Raw genomic sequence first — 19,867 nt, 5'->3', positions numbered from 1 at the left:
AGCCATGGAAAATTAGTCTATACTGACTTGCATCTTTAGCTCTGAGCCAATATACAGGGCGCTGTCATCGGCAAAGAGGAAGTCTCTCAGAACAGTCTTCTTCACTTTGGTAATAGCTTGGAGTCTCCTCAGGTTGAAGAGCTTCCCATCCACTCTGTACTTGAGGCTGATTCCAGCAACACTGTCCTGGAAGGCATCATTTAGCATGGCAGTAAACATCATGCTGAACAGTGTGGGTGTGAGCACACAGCCCTGGTCAACACCATTGGTGACTGGGAGTGCCTTAGAGGATTCTCCGCTATCCAGTACTCCGGCCACCATGCCATCATGGAACTGCACACCATCTGAATGAATTTGGGGGGGCAGCCGAACTTTGACATGATCCTCCACAGGCCTTGTCGGCTGACAGTGTCAAAGGCTTTCGCGATGTCAACAAACGTTGTTTAGAGCTCATAATTCTGCTCCTGACACTTCTGAAGTTGGTGCGTGGCAAAAATCATGTCAATAGTCCTGTGACCTTTGCAGGAGCCACACTGTGACTCTGGAAACAGGCCCAGCTCCAGATGAGTGACCAGAGATTTAGCAGGACTCTTGTGAGGGTTTTTCCTGTGATGCAGAGCAGCAAGATTCCTCAGTGGTTGTCGCATACTTGCTGATTACCTTCCTCTTGTAGAGGTGTACAATGGAAGCATCTTTAAGTTCCTGAGGAATGGATCCTTGCTTCCAACAGGCCTGGAACAACTCGGTGAGCTTCTCGATAAGTACAGAACCAGCAGCTTTGTAGATCTCGCCAGGTATGGCATCTGCCTCTGGGACTTTGCCACTGGGTAGCTGGCTGACAGCTTCCGTGACTTCGGCTACTACCGGTGGGTCATCCATGGCGCTGATGATATTTACCTGGGGTATCCTGTCTATTGCCTCGTCGTTAATAGATGACGGTTGGTTGAGGACGGCTTCAAAGTGTTCAGCCCATCTCTGCAGGATCTGAGCCCTCTCTGTAATGAGAGTTGTACCATCTGTACTCAGGAGGGGGGAGCTCCCGAGAGACTGAAGTCCATAGAGAGTGTTGAGGGCTTCATAAAACCGTTTCAAATCGTTTCTGTGAGTGTATCCCTGTATTTCATCTGCCTTGGCACCCAGCCAGGCATCCTGCATTTTATGCAGTTTATTCTGGACTGTCCTGCAAACACCAGTAAAGGCATTTTTCTTGGCAGCTGATAATGGGTCGTTCTGACAGGCACAATGAAGACGGTGCTTTTCAACAAGTAGAGCCTGTCTCGCCTCATCATTCTCATCAAACCAGTCATGCTGCTTGCGGGTAGAGGGCCCAAGCATCTTCAGTGTAGATGAATGGACAGCATCCCTGAAGCGTTCCCAGTCACCCTCAACATTGCCTATGAGGTGTCGTCAGCGAGCTTGGTTTCTAAGTCTTCAACCAGTGCTGAAGCTATGCTGGGGTTCTTTAGCTTGGCCACATTGATTCTTTTCATAACCATGCTTCCTTGTGGTTGCCTCTTGGGTCTGATGCGGAGCCTCATTTTGGAGACAAAGAGCCTGTGATCTGTCCAACAGTCAGCACCACACATGGCCTTGGTCACTCTGACATCCTGCCTGTCTTTTCCCCTGACAATGACATAGTCGATAAGATGCCAATGCTTAGAGCGGGGGTGTATCCAGGAGATCTTGTTACAGGTGGCAAACAGAAGGTTGTGTTGGTGATGAAGAGGTCGTGTGCTGCACAGGTCTTCATTAAGAAAAGGCCGTTACTGTTATACTTGCCCACTCCATGTCTCCCAACGACTCCCTACCAGACTGCAGAGTCACACCCTACTCTTGCATTGAAGTCGTCAAGCAAGATCAGCTTGTCAGTACTGTTCACTGCTGATAGTAGGGCATCTAGTTCTTCGTAGTATTTGTCATTAACCTTAAGAGGATCTTGAAAAATGACTCAAGTCCCTTTGTCTGATTTCCTAAGCATTTTCTCATTCAGAAGATAGTCTATGCCTCCATTCCTCCTTCCAAAGTGCATAACCTCACACTTTTCCACATTGTATTCTATCTGCCACTTCTTTGCCCACTCTCCTAACCTGTCCAAGTCCTTTTGCAGCCCCCTGCTTCCTCAAAGAAAAAGCATTATTTCTGGTCAATATAATGAAAGAATCCTGATGTTAGTACATTGAGAGTTGAACACTGATAACAGGAGTAAGTTTTGTTCCCAACAACATTAAAATTTACCAAAATGAGAAATACCTAAAGTCTACCAAATATTGAGTCAACCTACAGTCTTTCCATATTGGTATTTAAATAACTGGCCAAGTTATAAATATTAACAATAACATAATAGAGCATCATACACTTACTTTGTTGTTTATTTACACTCCCACCATGTGTAATGGGCAAATTGTTTCTCCAAACATGGAAATAATATTAAATAGAACAATTGTTTATTTTATCTGTATTCTAGGTCATCTTTAAATATTGTTTAATCCTTTGGCTTTAGCTATTAAATTAATAACTCCTCAAATTAATCTCATCTATATGCTGCCTTTCAGCAACATCAGCTGAATTTATGATGCTAAAGTTCCACATATAGCCTGACAACATCCAAATCTACCGCACCATTGCTTCTCTTGACCCCTTAACTGCCTCTGTGCTGAGACATTTCCTCTTTGATAGTCCTTTCCAGTTCTGGATGAGCTGCAATTAAACATTGGGAGGACCAGAGCCATTTTCTTTACACCATCACAAACTTCCTCCTTTGCTACTGATTCTGTTCCCCTTTCTGACTATTTTCAGGCAGGACCAAACTGTTCAGTCTTGTCAACTTGTCCAAACTGAGCAACCAACCCCATATCCTTTCCATTACACTGCATACTTCTGTGACATCACCTATCACCTTTTCAGCCTCAGCTTATCCACTGCTGAAATCTTCATCCATGCCTTTTATTTCTGGATTCAACTATTCTAGTGTTCTACTGGCCAACCTCCCATTTTGCACCCACTAAGAATTTAAGCTATTTCAAAACTGTTGCCTGTAATCTTCACTAAGTCTGGCTCACTCATTATCCTTGCAGTCATTAGCATACATTAAGTTGTTGCTGGACTGGGAATCGATTTTTAAATTTACATTAAAGCAAATTACTGCAGATGCTGGAATCTGAATCCAAAAGAGAAAATGCTGGAAAATCTCAGCAGGGTTGGTAGCATCTGTAAGGAGACAAAAGAGCTGACGTTTCAAGTCCAGATGACCCTTTGTCAAAGCTCAAAGTTTCTTTGACAAAGGGTCATCTAGACTTGAAAAGTCAGCTCTTTTGGTTTTAAGTTACACATTTATGTTCAAATTCTCCCTGGTTTTAATCCTTTTTCCAGTATCACAATCCTCAATTAACTGTTTTCTTTCAACTCTGGATCATGTGCGTATCCCAACTCCCTTTGTCCCACTGTTCTAGGCCCGACCTTGAGCCAGATGGCTGAAGCTCTGGAATTCCGGGCGAGATTTTACGGTCTTGTTCAGGTGAGATCATAAAACTTGCCCAAAGGCCAACGGAGATTTCTGTTCTAGAGATGATCTGGCACGTTTTTGGTCTCCCCCTCTCTAATCCTTATCACTCCTTATCACTTCTGTAAGACCTTCTTTAATACTTACTTCTTTGATCAAGCTATTAATCACCTGTCTGGTGATATCTATTTTTGACTTGGCGCCAGTTTCTGTCCTATTATGTAAAGCATTTTGGGATATTTTTGTTTATTAAGGCACTTTATAAATACATGATTTTTAAAAAAGCTTTTTCAAATTATTATTGAATCATCAATTGGGTCATTGAAAATCTGAACATCACATCGGTATTGTTACTCACTCTGCTTCCACAAGGCTGTTAAGCAGCCGTTCTTTTTCCTCCTTCAGCTGGTCTAGCTTTTGCTGCTTTACAATGGCTTCTCGTTCAGCATCCTGAAAAAAATTAATAAACACTTGGATATGTGGCGAGTTCAGTTTAAGCTTTGATCCCATGTTGTGCATCATTGTCTGCCACTTACAAATAGGCAGTTTAATTTTCAATGAAACTGTTAAGTTTCAACCATCAAGTACCTAATTACAGATTGGTAAGATAATAGATGTATTCAATTTTAAGCAAAGAATAAGTAATCCTCGCCAGAATTAATCTAAATGGATTAAACTGCTTTACAAATGTTTCTAATTTATATTAACAGCTCTTTCTACAAGTCAGAAAAATATCCATCAAGGCCCAGCATGTGACTCGAGATCCTGCCCGGCCTCTGTGTTGTGGTCGGATGCCTGATGATACCCAGACTTGCCACTGTCTGAGTTCACTGGCGGACGAACGGCGGCAACAAAAAACGAACTGCTCATTTACCTTATTATTGGACACTACAGGATCAAGACAGAGAAGTGTCTGGTTGCAAAAATCTATTACAAATCAAGAGTGTTAGAAAACATCGACTGATGGACTTTTTACCTTAAACTATGGGACCCATGAACCGGCAGGAGAATGGTTGCTAAAACCTGAACTTTAATTTTTGTTTCATTAAGTAACTTAAAACAAAATGATAGGATAAAATAGAATAATAATAATAAAAAATAATATAATAAAATAAAATTGCAATCTATTTAAAAAATATGAAATAGAACAATGTCTCTCATGGGATACTGAAATGTAACCAATTTTTCATGTTTGCATCAGGAATTATTTTTAAAAAATTGAAAAAAACTTGCATATTCTTTTATGAATTGTCAAAGGGATACCTAAATTAACACTTATCAAATTCTACTAGGTAATGACATTTGTCAGTCAAAAGTAATCCAATGATGGAATTCTCCCAAATCCTCACTAGGGGAGTTCAGTGGTGGGCATGGGGGGGTAGAATTTGCAGGAAGACCAGAAATTGGTTTCATGTCAACATGAATTTACAACGAAATCTTCCACTGGTGCCCGCAAAACCCACCACAGGCCAGTGTGAACCTCTTTTATATCCTGTTCATGGGATGCAGATGAAGGCCTAACCCCATATGCCAGATTTTCTGTGATACCAGTGAGAAAACATGCCAGCATGAAATACGTTTGGAACAACCTGGCGTGCAGATGTCGGGATTCACTTGAACAATGACTAAGGCTGCCTCCAGAGATTAGGATAGAAGCTGCTCACAATTCTGGACCATTGGTGCATCTGCTGGGGAACCTTCCAGGTTAGCCATCCTGGAAGGGGTCCTGCTGGCCTCAGAATATTCCTGGAGAGCCATCTTCTTTCTCAGGAAGTCTATGCTGCAGCTTCAGAGTGCTCCTGGAAATCTATCTTCATTTTTAGACAGTCCACTTTCTTTCTTCAATAGTGGTTCAGTGGCATCAGGTGGACTTTTCAATACGCACCATCAAGGCCTGCCTACTGAAGACAGTGTAAAACATCTGGGTGTATAACTTATGAGATCAAGGCTGGAAGATTTGGTGGTGTTTTCCTGCCAGCCTTGCAGAGGGAAACACTGTACATTTCCCATCCTGCCACAGGAAGTAGTACTAAAATGGAAGAATTCTGTCCCTAGTTTCCATTGTTCTGGAAAGTCTAATATGGCCAACTTGGTTACATACAACTAACATAACAGAATCTGTCTGAGAAAAAGCACTGTCACTAGTGGAAATGATCCATAGCAACTTTTGGCATCATTTGAAAATACAAAAATGATGGGTAAGAAAATACAGCTGGACCATGGAGCCTACCTGATTTATGACACTTCCAACACTCCCCCACAGCCATGTAATTTTGTGGGTTAGTGAAAAATGAAACAGAAAAAAACCCAGGGCCAAAGAGGGGAGAACAAAAATTTGTAATGCTTCCCTAACTCTATTTCATGATAAAAATTAGTTGAGGTGATCACATGGACCACATGCAAGTTAACTGTTAACAATTTATATGGCACAATCATTGCTCCAGCCAAGAACTAATCAAGATGCCCTTTGAAGATACATGGAGAGGATGCATAAACTACATACTTCAGGCACTCACTGCTCTTCAGAATCATCTACCATCTGGTTTGTTCCTACTGTTGTGCATGTTAAAATGGGTGTCCTTTGGTCCTTCCCAGTTTGTCTAACTGAAAGTCTATCTGCAAACAAGCATTCCAGTGCTTTCAATATTTGATATATCTTTATCAGTTCACCTTTTAAGCCTACACGCCTCTGAAGCAAATGGATGTAGCTCTCAAGCCTCCAATTAGCTATTTTCTTTTAAATACAGGAATTATTCTTGCAGCTCTTCCCATGTGAGGAGAACAAAACTGGGTACAATACTATGTATATCACCTAAGGAGTTATATAATATCAAACAAACAATGATGATTCACTGACTTTTATGATGAAAGGGTGTTGTACATATATGCTAAGTTTTTGTCAATTATGTATTTTGCCTGAACTAACCTTCAAAGTGGCTACAAATTCATTTTCCATCAGTACATTCATGTGCTCAAGTGAAGTCTTCATGGAGGTATTCTTTGTTAACAGCTCATTGAGTTTCACCACATCATTAGACAGAGAATTTATATGACGCTCAATCTCTTTCTTTGCATTCAGTCCTTGTTGTATGGTATCTACAGGAAGAAAAATGTTGGATTTACGTCAAATAACAGTGTCAAAGTTGAGGAAATACTGGTTGTAGAGCAGGTAAATAGAAATGTGCAGATGGATGGGTGGGGTGTTGGGGGGTGAGATGAAGAAGGAGCTTAAGAAAATAATTAGAACAAAGAGGAGATATGAGAAAGCTCCAGCTTGAGAAGTAGGGAAAATCTCAAGATATGGAAAGAGAATAAGCAGGAAAAAGGTAGGGACCAAAGGAGCAATCTATGGCTAGAGGACATCGGTAGAGTGTTAAACAAATACTTCATATCCGTCTTCACCCAAGGGAATAAGGGTGATGGTATGAAAACTGCCAATGTCACATCCCAAGTCAAAAAGGGAGAGAGGCAAAAGATGGGTAACGATAGGCCAAATAGTCTAACATCTATTGTTGGAAAAACGATGGAATCAATTATTAAGGAAATAATAGCAGCACATTTGGAAAATCATAATCTAATCAAGCACAGTCAAATGGCTTGTTAAAAAGGAAATCGTGTTTGACTAATTTATTTGAGTTTTTTTGAGGAAGTCTCAACCACAGTGGATAGAGGAGAACCAGTAGATGTGTTGTATTTGGACTTCCAGATGGCATTCAATAAGGTACCTCATAAAAAGGTTAAGTCATAGGATAAGAACAATAATGTTGAAGGTAATGTACTGGCATGGATACAGAATTGGTTAGTGGGCAGGAAACGGTGAAGGTATAAAGGGTTATTTTTCAGGTTGACAATCTGTAAGCAGTGGGGTTTCACAGGGATCCGTGCTGGAATCACAACTGTCTAAAATATATATTAATGGTGAGAGGAAAGGGAGGGAGTGCCAAATTTTCAGATAACACAAAAATAGGTGGAAAGGTCAGTTGCAAGAGGGATACAAATAAATTGGAATTCCAAAGAATGAGAGGTGATTTCATTGAAACACAAAAGGATTCTTAAGGAGTTTGACAGGGTAAATGCTGAGACTCTCATAAGAGAGTCTCGGACCAGAGGGCATAGTTTCAGAATAAAGGGCACCAATTTAAGACTCAGAGAGGAGGAATTTCTTCTCTGAGTGTTGTGAGTCTGGAAGTCCTTGCCACAGAAAGCTGAGAAGGCAGAGTTCTTGTGTGTATTTAAGACTGAAATAGATAGATAGATTTTTGATCACTAAGGGAATCAAGGGAAAAGGCAGGAAAGTGGACATAAGGAATGTCAGATCAACCATGATCCTATTGAATGGCAGAACAGGTTCATGGGGCTGTATGGTCTACTCCTGTTCCTATTTCACATGGTCTTAGGCTATAGTTTTAGACTAATGGGTGGCACATTTAAAAAAGTGAGGAAAAATTACTTTACTCAAAGAGTTGTGAATCTGTGCAGTTCTCTACCCCAGAATGTAGTGGACATCAGAACACAAAATACATTTATTTAAGGAGTAGATAGGGTTTTATGTAGTAGTGGGATGAAGGGCTACGGGCAGAGTTCAGAAAGGTGGAGATGAGGCCAAAATGAGATCAGCCATGATCATATTGAATGGCAGAGCAGGCTTGAGGGCTGAATTGGCTACTCCTGCTCCAAGTTCTTATTCAATCAGGTGCCAGGCAAAAGGTTATTACGCAAGGTAAGGCTCAAGGAGTTAGGACATAACTTATTAGCATGGATAGAGGATTAATTAATGTATAGAAAACAGACGGTAGTAACAAGTGGGACATTTTCAAATTGGAAAATTGTAACTAGTGGAGTGCCACAAAGATCACTGCTAGGGCCACTAGATTCTCTGGAGCTTAGAAGAATGAGAGATGATTCGATTTATATAAGATTCCGAAGGGAATTGGCAGAGAGATGCTGAGAAATTATTTCCCTTGACTGGGGAATCTAGACCACTGAGGCACAGTCTCAAGAGCCATTCATTTCAGACTGAGATGAAGAAAACATTCTTCACTCAAAGAGTTGTGAATAATTGGAATTCTCTACCCCAGGAAGTTGTGGGTGCTCTATCATTGAATATATTTAGGGCTGAAATAAACATTTTTCAGCCTCTCAGGAATCATTATGAGGAGAGAGCGGACAAATGGAGTTAGGGCCAAATATTCATCCATTATCATATTCAACAGGAGAACAGATTTGAGGGATTGTACTCCTACTTTGTATATTGTTGTTAGAATATAGTAAATTTATCATTTATAGTAAATTACACATGTTCCAAGAAGGTAACTACAAAGATTATTTGAGTGTAGTACACGGCAACTAATGTACTCATTATCATTAGCTTACTCTCAGTGCGGATTTTCTTCTGTTCGAGTATAGTGACCTGTTTCTTCTGTAGTTCCACATCAGCTGTCTGTTTCTCCCTTTCTTGGGTCAGTCTAACCAGCTCATGCTGTTGTTTTAACCAGTACCGTTGTTGTGTTGAAATTTCTTTGCTGTGTTCCTCAATCTTTTTTGTCAAAGTTTTGATCTTGAGCTCCAGAGGGCTCATTTCACGCCCCTGAAGAATAAAAGGTGGACATTCTGTTAATGCAAATGTTACAAGCCTCTCAATAATTTGAAATTATCTAACTCCAGACCATTTTGAAAGAAAGTATCTGACTTTACATACAATACCCAAGCACAGTCCACCAATATTCAAGTACAATACATCATTATCCATCTATATTAAATCTTAAATCTACATTTATTTCCAGTCAACATTTTCCATTATGCATTTCTATATCCATAGAATGATGAAATCAACGTTTTTAAGAATCAATATAATTAAACTGATTAATTGAATTGTTTTTTGCATCTTTTATAGCCTTCATTTAAGATGTTTGCTCTAAGTACTAGCCATTGGTAGAAGCTTGGACTTAGTGTTGTTGGGCGGGATTCTCCGGCCTCCCATTCAAGTGTTTCCCACCAGAGGCATTGTTTGCTAGCGGCAGGATTCTCTGGTCCCGCAACTGTCCCATTGACGTCACCCATGCAGGTGGGAAAACTGCGGGTGGGAGTGCACTGCCAGCAGGACTGGAGAATCCCACCAGCATGAATAGCTGCAGAATTTTGGTGAATATGTTTGCCCTCAGCTGAATTTGCATTATGCAGTCATAACATCTGCACTATACTTATCAACATGCATCATTACAATTTAGTCAACTATGCCGAAAATAGTTTTCTCTCCAAGTACTAACAGTTCCTGATCAGATTTTAGAAACTTAATTTAAGGGAAAACTGCAAACGCTGTAGTGATGTAAAATTTATATTTACTTAAAAAAAAACATGTGTGCATGAGTGCGAGAGAGAGACTAAATATTCTGATTACCGGTTATGGATTTTGTTACTATCCTATAAACTTTTGAAACTGAGAGAAAGAAAAAAAGTTACTCAAGGAGATAAAAAGACTTGATCTAGGGGGATGAAAAAGAGTGGGGCCAAATTATAACTTTTGGATAGCCTCCAAGCAGAACACACTAGCAATCTGCCAATTCCAACAGGGTATGAGCCATCTTAAGACCCAAACTTCATTTATAATTCAAAACGGACTTCCCGATGGCTGACTTAATATTGAATGAATATGAGGTTGCTTTTTCTAGTCCAACAATAATAATTTAAAATAACTTCCAAGAGTCTGTTCAGCTGTACTGTCAGTAACTGGTTAGAGAGTGCATAGCTCTTGCTCAAACCAATTCTGTCATAAATTTATCCATCATAGCACTCAAATTTGCACACAGAAAGCGATCTATCACTAGAAACAGGCAACATTGTAGCCCCTCAAAGATTGATCCCAATAAATATGGCAGTTGGCAGAACAGCGTCATCAACGTTAATAAAGTACTACAAGTATTGACTCCACTTTGAGGCCATTAGCACCAACTTTGAATTAAAAATCAACCATAGTGTATCTATCTTCTTTGTTAGTTCAATTTTCAAAGAAGTGTTAGTTGGAATAAATCTATATTGATAACATACATCTGTAAAGGGAGAGAGAATGAAAAAGAAAAGATAAAATGCCAATTCTTCCCTCATTGTAATTCAATTCCTTACTTAAACAAAATACCAGTTGAAATTTGAAAGCAAAGAAAATCTCTAAATCAAAAACAAGAAAATAAATTAGCAGGGGAAGGGGAGGGTTACAGGATAATTTTGGATGAGAAAACGCTTTAGGACTATCTTAATACATCTATCCAGAGATATTAGCATAAGAGAGATCCTAATGTTCCCTCACTGTACAAGTTAATCTTAAAAGTTATAATATTCCATTTTCAAACATATTGTTCTGTTGCTGGAAAGTTTAATAAATTATTTTTTCTCAAAGGTTATAGTAATTACGAAATGAGATTGTTAAACTTACTCCCATTTCTGCTATCAGCTGTGCAATCTTCTTGTTATGCATGTTTAGTACTGACTGCTTATTTTGAATGGAAAGTACTCGTTTAGCAATTTCTTTCTCACTCAGTGAGACAACTTTGTTTTTCTCATTCAATTCATGGTGCTGTTCTTGTAGAGTTTTCTGTAAACTGATCAGTTCTGCTTTCTTCTCATTCGTTTCCAGGTTTATTTGAGCAAATTCATTTTCTGTCTTTGCATAATCAATTTCCTACAAAAAGTTAAGAAATGTTTTTAGTAGATATTCACAATGTAATTCAATAGTGGGAGCAAAAAACTTTATATTTGCACACCTATCTCAAACTCTATTTCAAGGTAGGTCAATATTAAGGTAAAATATCAGAAGCCATCAAAAGATGCCTTTAAATGATCCTGGCTGGCCACTTAAGTTGGCCTAAGGGCGTGCCACATAGATGGCCAAATGTCAACGGCAACAGGAAAGCAGGCAAAGATATTCCACCTGCTTTTAAGCCTACTCCAGTTGGCATATTCCCTGGTGCCTTATAAATCCCAACCAATACTACAGAGAGGAAGCTCTCACTGAAATGTCCCAGTGCAATGCTTAACCCCACTTTTAAACTTATCTGACAGTGTAGTTTGCCATTGTATGAATGTTTTTGACATAGTTCTCATGGTGTTAGCAATGTTGACATTTGAACCCCTTCTCCCATTACCCCAGACCACAACATTTCCCAAATCTCAGAACACTTGTGATACTGAATGTCTTGAGCCATGCATGTGTATGTACATTGGTAGTTTTAATGGTAATGTAATACTTAAAGAAAGTCAAATGCAGGACTTGTAACAAATATTATGAGAGCTATATAAGTTATGATTGTGCATCATCAGTTGTTGAATACTGATTAGCTGCACTGCTTTGTGGTACAATGGACAAGGCACTCTGGGACATAGAACTGGCTCCTCATATTTGACTGCAGCTTAACTTCTTAATTTATTGTGTAACCCTCATAGTGTAGGATGGTCTTCCTCTAAGCAAAACCATGAATGGTAACATTGTGCCAGTAGTTCAATATTTTAGTTTTAGTGTTGCATTTACAATCAGCGAGTGGGTATAACAAGTCGGAGAGGTAACAGCGTGAAAGGACAACTGATTAAATTAGGGAACTGGCGGCAGACAGTCAGTTAGAGAAAAAAGAATGAGCCTGAGGGGAAAAGTGCAAAAGGTCAAAGTTAGACCCTGAATCAGTCAGAGTTTGAGCTAAAAGGGAAAAACTGAGAAGGAAATTCAAAAGTGACGTCATTGCCATGGCTAGAGAAGTGGGGCACGAGGGAGTGTTTCAGACTCTTGGGGCATCAAATCCTATGCTGGAGCAAGGGGCACCTACACCATACGGACAGCGTGCACTTAAACAAATCCCTGCCCAAAATTCTTGCTGAGAGGTTAACTATATTATTGGGGAGGTCTTGGGGAACCAAAAAGTAATAGAAAGGCAGAGTATGTATTAACCTGTATATATGTCAATATCCATAGCGGAACATGAAAAGGTTGGTGAGCTGCAGGCAGAAATTGCTGCATGGGATAATTTCGTGACCATCTAAAGAAGCATAGTTCAAAGATTGAGAACATCCTCAGGGATCTGTTTTGGGGCCACTGTTGTTTGTAATTTTTATTAATGATCTGGATGAGGGTATAGTTGGGTGGATTAGTAAATTTGCTGATGACACCAAAGTTGGAGGTGTGGTAGATTGTGAGGAAGGGTGTCATAGTCTGCAGGGAGACTTAGATAGGTTGCAGAGCTGGGCCGAGAGGTGGCGGATGGAATTTAATGCGGAGAAGTGTGAGGTAATTCACTTTGGTAGGAGCAACAGATGTGTCGAGTATAGGGCTAACGGGAGGACTTTGAATAGTGTGGATGAACAGAGGGATCTAGGTGTGTGTGTACATAGATCCCTGAAAGTTGGGAATCAAGTAGATAAGGTTGTCAAGAAGGCGTACGGTGTCTTGGCGTTTATTGGTAGGGGGATTGAATTTAGGAGTCGCAGTGTAATGTTGCAACTGTACACTACTCTAGTGCGGCCGCACTTGGAGTACTGTGTGCAGTTCTGGTCCCCGCATTACAAGAAGGATGTGGAGGCGTTGGAGAGGGTGCAGAGGAGGTTTACTAGGTTGTTGCCTGGTATGGTGGGGAGGTCCTATGAGGAGAGACTGAGGGATCTAGGGTTGTTTTCGTTGGAAAGAAGGCGGCTAAGAGGGGATCTTATTGAAACATATAAGATGATTAGAGGTTTAGATAGGGTGGATAGTGATAGCCTTTTTCCTCGGATGGAGAAAGCTAGCACGAGGGGGCATGGCTTTAAATTAAGGGGGGGTAGCTACAGGACGGATGTCAGGGGTAGGTTCTTTACCCAGCGGGTGGTGAGGGATTGGAATGCCCTGCCTGCTGCAGTTGTAAATGCGTCTAGTTTGGGGGCGTTTAAGAGATCTCTGGATAGGTTTATGGACGAAAAGGGATTGGTATAGGCTAGTGGGTCATTGTTTTTGTAACTGGTCGGCGCAACATCGTGGGCCGAAGGGCCTGTTCTGCGCTGTAATGTTCTATGTTCTATGTTCTATATTCTTCATATTCCTGGTAACTAAGAATTGAGGAATAATAGAAAAATTAAAAGGAGGAAAAGGTGTGGTACTATTAATTACAGGTAATGCTACAATTCTGAGTAGTAGGATTTTTAAATGGTTCTAGGGCAAAATTTATTTGACTTGCATTGTTGTAAATTTAGCTTGAGATATGGTAAGTTTATATCAATGAGCATAATTCAATTTTGCAAGATTGTCCAAACAGTACTAAATAGTGGTGCTTTGTTACCAGGGTAAAAGGTTGGTGAGCTGCAGGCACAGATTGCTGCATGGGATAATAACGTGACTGTTTAAAGAAGCATGGTTCAAAGTTGGATGAGAATATGTTCTCAATATCCCTGGTAACTAAGTATTGAGGAATAATAGAGAAATTAAAAGGAGGAAAAGGTGTGGTATTATTAATTACGGGCAATGCTACAATTCTGAATTGTAGGATTTATTGCATTCACTGGTTCCTAAGATTAACACTTAGAATTTTGGAGCTATTAAAAAATAATTCCATCCTGAATAATCTTTTCAAATCAAGTTAAGACCATACAGAACACACATGTTGCTATTACTTGTATAAATAGATCAACTAGTCTCAGTCAAAACCCTGTGTATCCAATTGGAGGTTAGAAGGTTGTTTTACATATGTCCCAAAAAAGTGTTTTGTCTTCAATTTTTGTATTATCTGTTTAAAGAACTAAGAATCTTGCAAATCTAGTGCAGGGTACTTGCTAAAAGAATCAACTCAGTTATTATAAACCACTCATTGGAAAATTCAGTTGGTTTCATTTGAATACCATTGCAGTACAAAGCGGTTTGGATTGCATCTGTTAAAAACTACCTTGTTGTACTAGGTACAACAATACTAACTACGTATGAAATAAGCTTTATAGCCAAGGCTTGGCCTCATGTGTATGAACGAACTTGGAGAGTACAAACTATGCATGCACTGCAAGTAAGATTTTTTCCACAGTTTAATGATTCATGTGTACTGAAGGCTTTGAGAAATCAGTACAAGGGACATTTGCTGTGTGCCTCACCTTCAATTCTTTTTAAAGATCTGGTACTAATTGTGGCAATAACATGACATCAAGCAGAAATGTAAAAATACTCTCTATACTTTTAATGGACAGCTAGAATGCAGCCACAATTATTTCCTATTTGAGAATAATGTGTACAGACAGTTGCTTACCACTCAATTACCCCACATTTGGACTTCAAATCAAAATTTCTTAGAAGGTTTTTTTTAGAATCTCACTAACATTAAAAAGTACACAATTATATTTTGATAATGCAAAGATACACTGATAACACATAATTACATAGGTTAAAATTGTCTTCATAGGCAAGGTAAGATACTGTTCAAGAGTTGTTAGAGAAATAGGGATGAAAATACAATATTTATAGCAGATAAGCAGTACATGCAGTATGTATATTTAGCCCAAATTAAAACGAACAGAAGCTTTATAGTATTAAAGTATTTTTTAAATGTGGTTATTATTATAATGTAGGAAATATGGCAGCAATTTATATAGCAAAAATCCGACAAGCAATGAGATACATAATGAAATAATCTTATTAGTCATGTTGCTTGAGGAATAGCTACAAATGATGGCAGTGGGAGCATCCCCTTAAAAGATCCTAGGGTACTATCTGATGCACTCTTTGGAGCCTTGGTTTACCTTTGGCGTTATGTGCTCATGTACCTGAACTGAGATTTGAACCCACAATTTTCAGAATGCTCCAATTAAGTCAAGGCTGACCCCACGTTCATAAGTGGAGATGATTGAGGTTGAAAGAGAAAAACAACTGAATAACATGAATACACTGCATTAGATTAAGGAAAGTAATAGGTTTTCAAGATATGCAAGCCGTATTTAACAGTTACAGACTCCAGCCAACTGATAATTCAAAAGTCAGTTTGAAAAGACAGTATGATATTTCATTAAGTAATTTCATAAGCAGATAAGACCTTTTATGCAGCAATTTGAACACTGTGCATGTATAAAATATAACTATAAAGCTTTTGATAAATCAATATTTTGTGATTTTTACATGTTTATTTTGGGAATTGGCAATGCCATATTTGGAAAAATGTTAAATCGGCAGCATTTTATATACTTAGGAATATTTAATATACGTCTTTCCATACCAACTGTCGTTTTCGGATTCGAAGCTTGTCAGCCGAGCGTTTCAAGTAATCTGTTGCCTGGTTCATGGTCAAGTTACTCTCCAATTTTGCCGTAATTTCATCTTCCAGTTTAACCTTTGTTGCATATTCCTTTTCTATTTGTAACTGTAGTACTTTGATCTCACTTAGACGTGCGTTCTTGTCCTAGGTATGAAATACAGTGGGGGTCTTAAATTTGCTGTATTGAAAAATCAAAAGAACAAACATTGTAGGCTAAAAGAATACTTCATACGTGGTCTTTCCATACAGAGTTACCAATGTTACACTTTTTGAGGGAGGATATGTTTCTTTGTATTTTTAAGATTGTGTTGTCTCTTTCCTCTATCCTGAACCTCTCAGCAAACCTGGGTCCGGAAGCCAGCTTTCTGATAATACTGCTTTTAAGCGAGGAAGAGGAGGTATCAGTAACCAGCTTCTGATTATCCATGTCTTCTCCTCCAGGCACAAGTGGCCTTTGCTGGGCACTTCTTCAAGAGGGCTTGGCTGATATGGGAAACTCAACAGATTTTCTGTTCATCAAACCCTACCAGTGCAAAGGTGCAATGTAATTAATCTCAAAGCGCTAAACAGCTTGCATTAATAATATCACTAAATTAGCACTGAGTTTGAAGTTTTGCTGTTCATTTTTATTTGAAAATTCATTCAAAAATTAATTTGTAAGAGTTTTAGCTTTATAAAATTGTATTCAGTGTTAAATTATTTCAAAAACATGGCACTATGCCCTCTATTTTTGCAAAAAATTTTTCACCTGGCAGGTCCTCCTAATTACATGACTAAGGTCAGAAAAGGGGGCATTTTAATAACCCAGTATGGGAGGAGGGGTTCCTGGGAGAGGGTATTAAATACTTAAATGTGAAAAACCTTACCCCAAGTGCACTTACATCTGATTTAACCAGGTAGGTTGAATGGGTAGGCAAATAATCTTTTTGCAAAAGGCAGGTCAGTTGTTTTAATATGGTTAATCAGGAAATTCAGCAATAAAGGGAGATGAAGCTGGGAAGTGTTTTTCCAGCACTGCTTATGGGTCAGATGGAGCAGGAATGCTTTGCCCAGCAACCCTAAGCTAAGCTGGTGCAATTTCCCTTGCTTCCCATAATACTGATTCCTTTGTGATCCAATGCCAACCACCACCTGCCCCCAATGTGATCTCCACACACACCTGTGATCCCTTCTATCTATATTTCCAGTCCCTTGCTGCAGTCTTCTACTTCAGGCTTCCTGCCAAAGTCTGCCAGCATCTCATCTGCCCAGTAGCCGGGCAGGAAACAGAAAGAAAATTCAAATAAGGTCATGCAGCTAAATTCAGCAGGACCTGCATATGCGCCATTCCTCTGTGTCTTAATTTTAATGTTGTGCAAGATCAGTAGGTTTGCTGGTTGACTAAACGTTATTAGGTAAGAATACAAAAATAGCAGTTGAAAAATGTAATTGCACTTTACAGGTTGTTATGGTATAATGCTCTAGCTCTTGAAGACCCAACGGGGATGTTTGGAAATTGACAATGCTGTAACCAGAGGTAACTAGAGGGTGATTACTATTTAGTCTGGTTAAAAGCTTAACAGTGTTCATGACGTCAATATGCTTACTAATGAAGCTTTGTTGAGCAAACGTTCTGTTTCATGTAGTGTTCGAGTGTAGGTGCTATATTCATGCTTTAATCCTTCCTGCTTTGCCAGGTTTTGCATAATCATTTTTTGGGTCATATTAACATCATTCATCAATCTGTTCAGTGAAATTGTTAGAAATTCATTCTTCTCCTCTTGTTTCATAATAAAATTTTTATAAGCGTGCATTTCAGTCTTCAATGTATCCAACTGGTGCTTTGATTCGCTGCATAAAAAAAGGAGAATCATTAGCATCTCACATAAATTGACAGAAAACATAACTGTCAGCTATTAAATAATCTTTATAGCTCAGAGGCAGATATTTTAGGAAAAAAGTAGAACACTGGAAAGTTAAATAAGTTTTCAAAGATAGGAAACTGAAATTAGCTCATCAACAATAGGCACAAAACCAATTATAGAACTAATTATGAAATGATGTGTATGAGATTTAAAAATGCGTAAGTTAGAAGAATATGGTAAATTATTAAAAATATGGAAAAAAGTTAGTATACATGATGGAGGGACTATATAGATGGGGAACTCATATTTTAGATATCCTTTTCAAAATATTATGCACAGATTCAACAATGCTTTTTTGCCAAGCAAACACTATGACATGAATCAAATATCTATGTACTTGTTAGTAGAGATTACCAAATTCTTTGGTACCTTTGTGTACTCTGGTGAGTGGGAACTGAAACAGATCTATGAACAGTCAAAATGTACGCTATGTCTGACAACGTAAAAGCACATGAATTACACATGCCAAATTAGTACTGATAAGTTCTGTCTTTACGCATTTGTACATGCTTGACGTTAGTGCAAACAAACTTTGACATACAGGTCAGAAATTGAAAGCGAACACTATCTTGGAAGGAAGTACTTCTATTGCAACTTCTGTTTTTGGGGCTTAAATTTAGAAACAAGCCACTCAGTTGATGTCAGTTATCGTTCCATCAGCAAATTGTTCAAATGGAATTTATGACAAATGTCTGCCTTTTCAGTCAGATAGTTATCAGTCAAGAACTGTGAAAATCTTTGATGTGCTATATTGGATGAGGAGCAGAACCAAACATGAACAGTAACAAAACAAATTATTTAAATATATGGCAAATTAATTTAAAAATTCATAGTTATTCAGCAGAACTAATATCATCTTATTTAGACTCTGAACTGTACCTGACAGCTTCCTGCATTGCAGAGTATGCCTCATCACGTCGTTGCATCCCAATTAGGCTACTGTTCCACTCTTCTACTAGTTGTTTTTTCTCATAGCCAATTGCCTCAATCTCCGTGGTAGCCTGAGAAAGGATTTGAGAGATTTAATAAAAGTAAAAGAAAGCTGCAAATAATAATGAATGTACTAAAACAAACTAGTATACTCCAAAGTGCCAGGCCATGTGTGAAAGTGTCATCTTTTCTTCATACAACAGTAATTTGCATATGTGATAAACAGTGGTGCTAAGAATTTTCTCACCTCTGCTACTGTTTTTCGAGCCGCTTTTGTTTCTTCTGCTTGTGCGACATACTGGGCATCATACATTGCAATTTGTTCTCGTAGTGCATCTATTTGTGATACTAAACGGTCTACAAACATGTCCTGGAACACAAGAGAATTATTTATAGCTCACTGCGAAGACAGTATCAATAAGGAGCAATCATTATATTTTGCTTCTAAAAAGAGACTTGCATTTATATAGCATCTTCCATTTTTTCAGTATGTCCCAAAGGCATCTTAACAACCACTTCTGTATAATCAATGTGTGTTATTGGTAAATGTGGTAGCTAATTTATGCATAGGAAGATAAGGGTCTAGCACATATTGGACAGTACTGTGGCACAATGCTGCCTCACAGCGCCAGGGACTTGGGTTCAATTCCAGCCTTGGTGACTGTGTAGAGTTCACACGTTCTCCCCGTGTCTGTGTGTCTTTCCTCTGGGTGCTCTGGTTTCCTCCTCGCCCGTCCAAAGATGTGCAGGATAGATGGATTGGCCATGCTAAATTGCCCCTTCGTGCCCAAGATGTGTAGGTTAGGGGGAATAGCGGGGTAACTGTGCGGGATTACGAAGGGAGAGCCTGGGTGGGATGCTCTGTCTGAGAGTCAGTGCAGACATGATGAGCTGAATGCCCTCCTTCTGCACTGAAGGAATTCCATGATTGGGCTAATGTGGAACCGAGTACGGTACTATTCACAGTGAAGTGCCACATAGAGACCCAAGCATGGAGACAAGTGGTACCCTTCACTTTATTAGTAAACCATTCCAAGAGTCAACAAAGACTTGCAGTTAACCTCTTTCATCTTTGATGATTTCATTGAAACCGAACAAAACGTAACCAAAATGGAACAGTCTAACAAACAGTAATATTGACTATATTGTGGTGTTAGTTGAGAGAAAATGTTTGTTAGAATAAAAGAGAACTCCTCTGTCCTTCTTCTCCACAAAATCTTTCACATGTTGATCAGGCAGATGGCTATACTGTCTTTTTTAAAACATAACACCTTTAACACAGAATCCCTCCTCAGTAC

The 19,867-nt window shown here is 39.1% G+C and overlaps 1 protein-coding gene and 1 pseudogene across 1 annotated transcript in view; one reads left to right on the top strand and one right to left on the bottom strand.

The window, feature by feature from the left end:
• The window catches only part of ccdc40 (coiled-coil domain 40 molecular ruler complex subunit), a 55,208-nt gene that overhangs the window by 13,176 nt on the left and 22,165 nt on the right, over positions 1-19,867 (bottom strand). Inside the window, exons 8-15 of the mRNA XM_080209582.1 lie at positions 18,817-18,939; positions 18,519-18,640; positions 17,322-17,565; positions 15,697-15,879; positions 10,926-11,171; positions 8,873-9,086; positions 6,426-6,595; positions 3,858-3,949 (exon numbers count right to left, since the gene is read on the bottom strand). Coding sequence (XP_080065708.1) covers positions 3,858-3,949; positions 6,426-6,595; positions 8,873-9,086; positions 10,926-11,171; positions 15,697-15,879; positions 17,322-17,565; positions 18,519-18,640; positions 18,817-18,939 — 1,394 coding nt within the window. The remainder of the gene's footprint in view (positions 1-3,857; positions 3,950-6,425; positions 6,596-8,872; positions 9,087-10,925; positions 11,172-15,696; positions 15,880-17,321; positions 17,566-18,518; positions 18,641-18,816; positions 18,940-19,867) is intronic.
• Positions 4,250-4,463, top strand: LOC145356691 (NADH dehydrogenase [ubiquinone] 1 alpha subcomplex subunit 1 pseudogene; annotated as a pseudogene).

Source organism: Carcharhinus amblyrhynchos, chromosome 21 (assembly GCF_965287045.1).
Source record: "Carcharhinus amblyrhynchos chromosome 21, sCarAmb.v2.hapA, whole genome shotgun sequence".
Classification (NCBI taxonomy): Eukaryota; Metazoa; Chordata; class Chondrichthyes; order Carcharhiniformes; family Carcharhinidae; genus Carcharhinus; species Carcharhinus amblyrhynchos.
The sequence above is the reverse complement of the archived record's forward strand: the minus strand, read 5'-3'. Positions and strand labels throughout refer to the sequence as shown.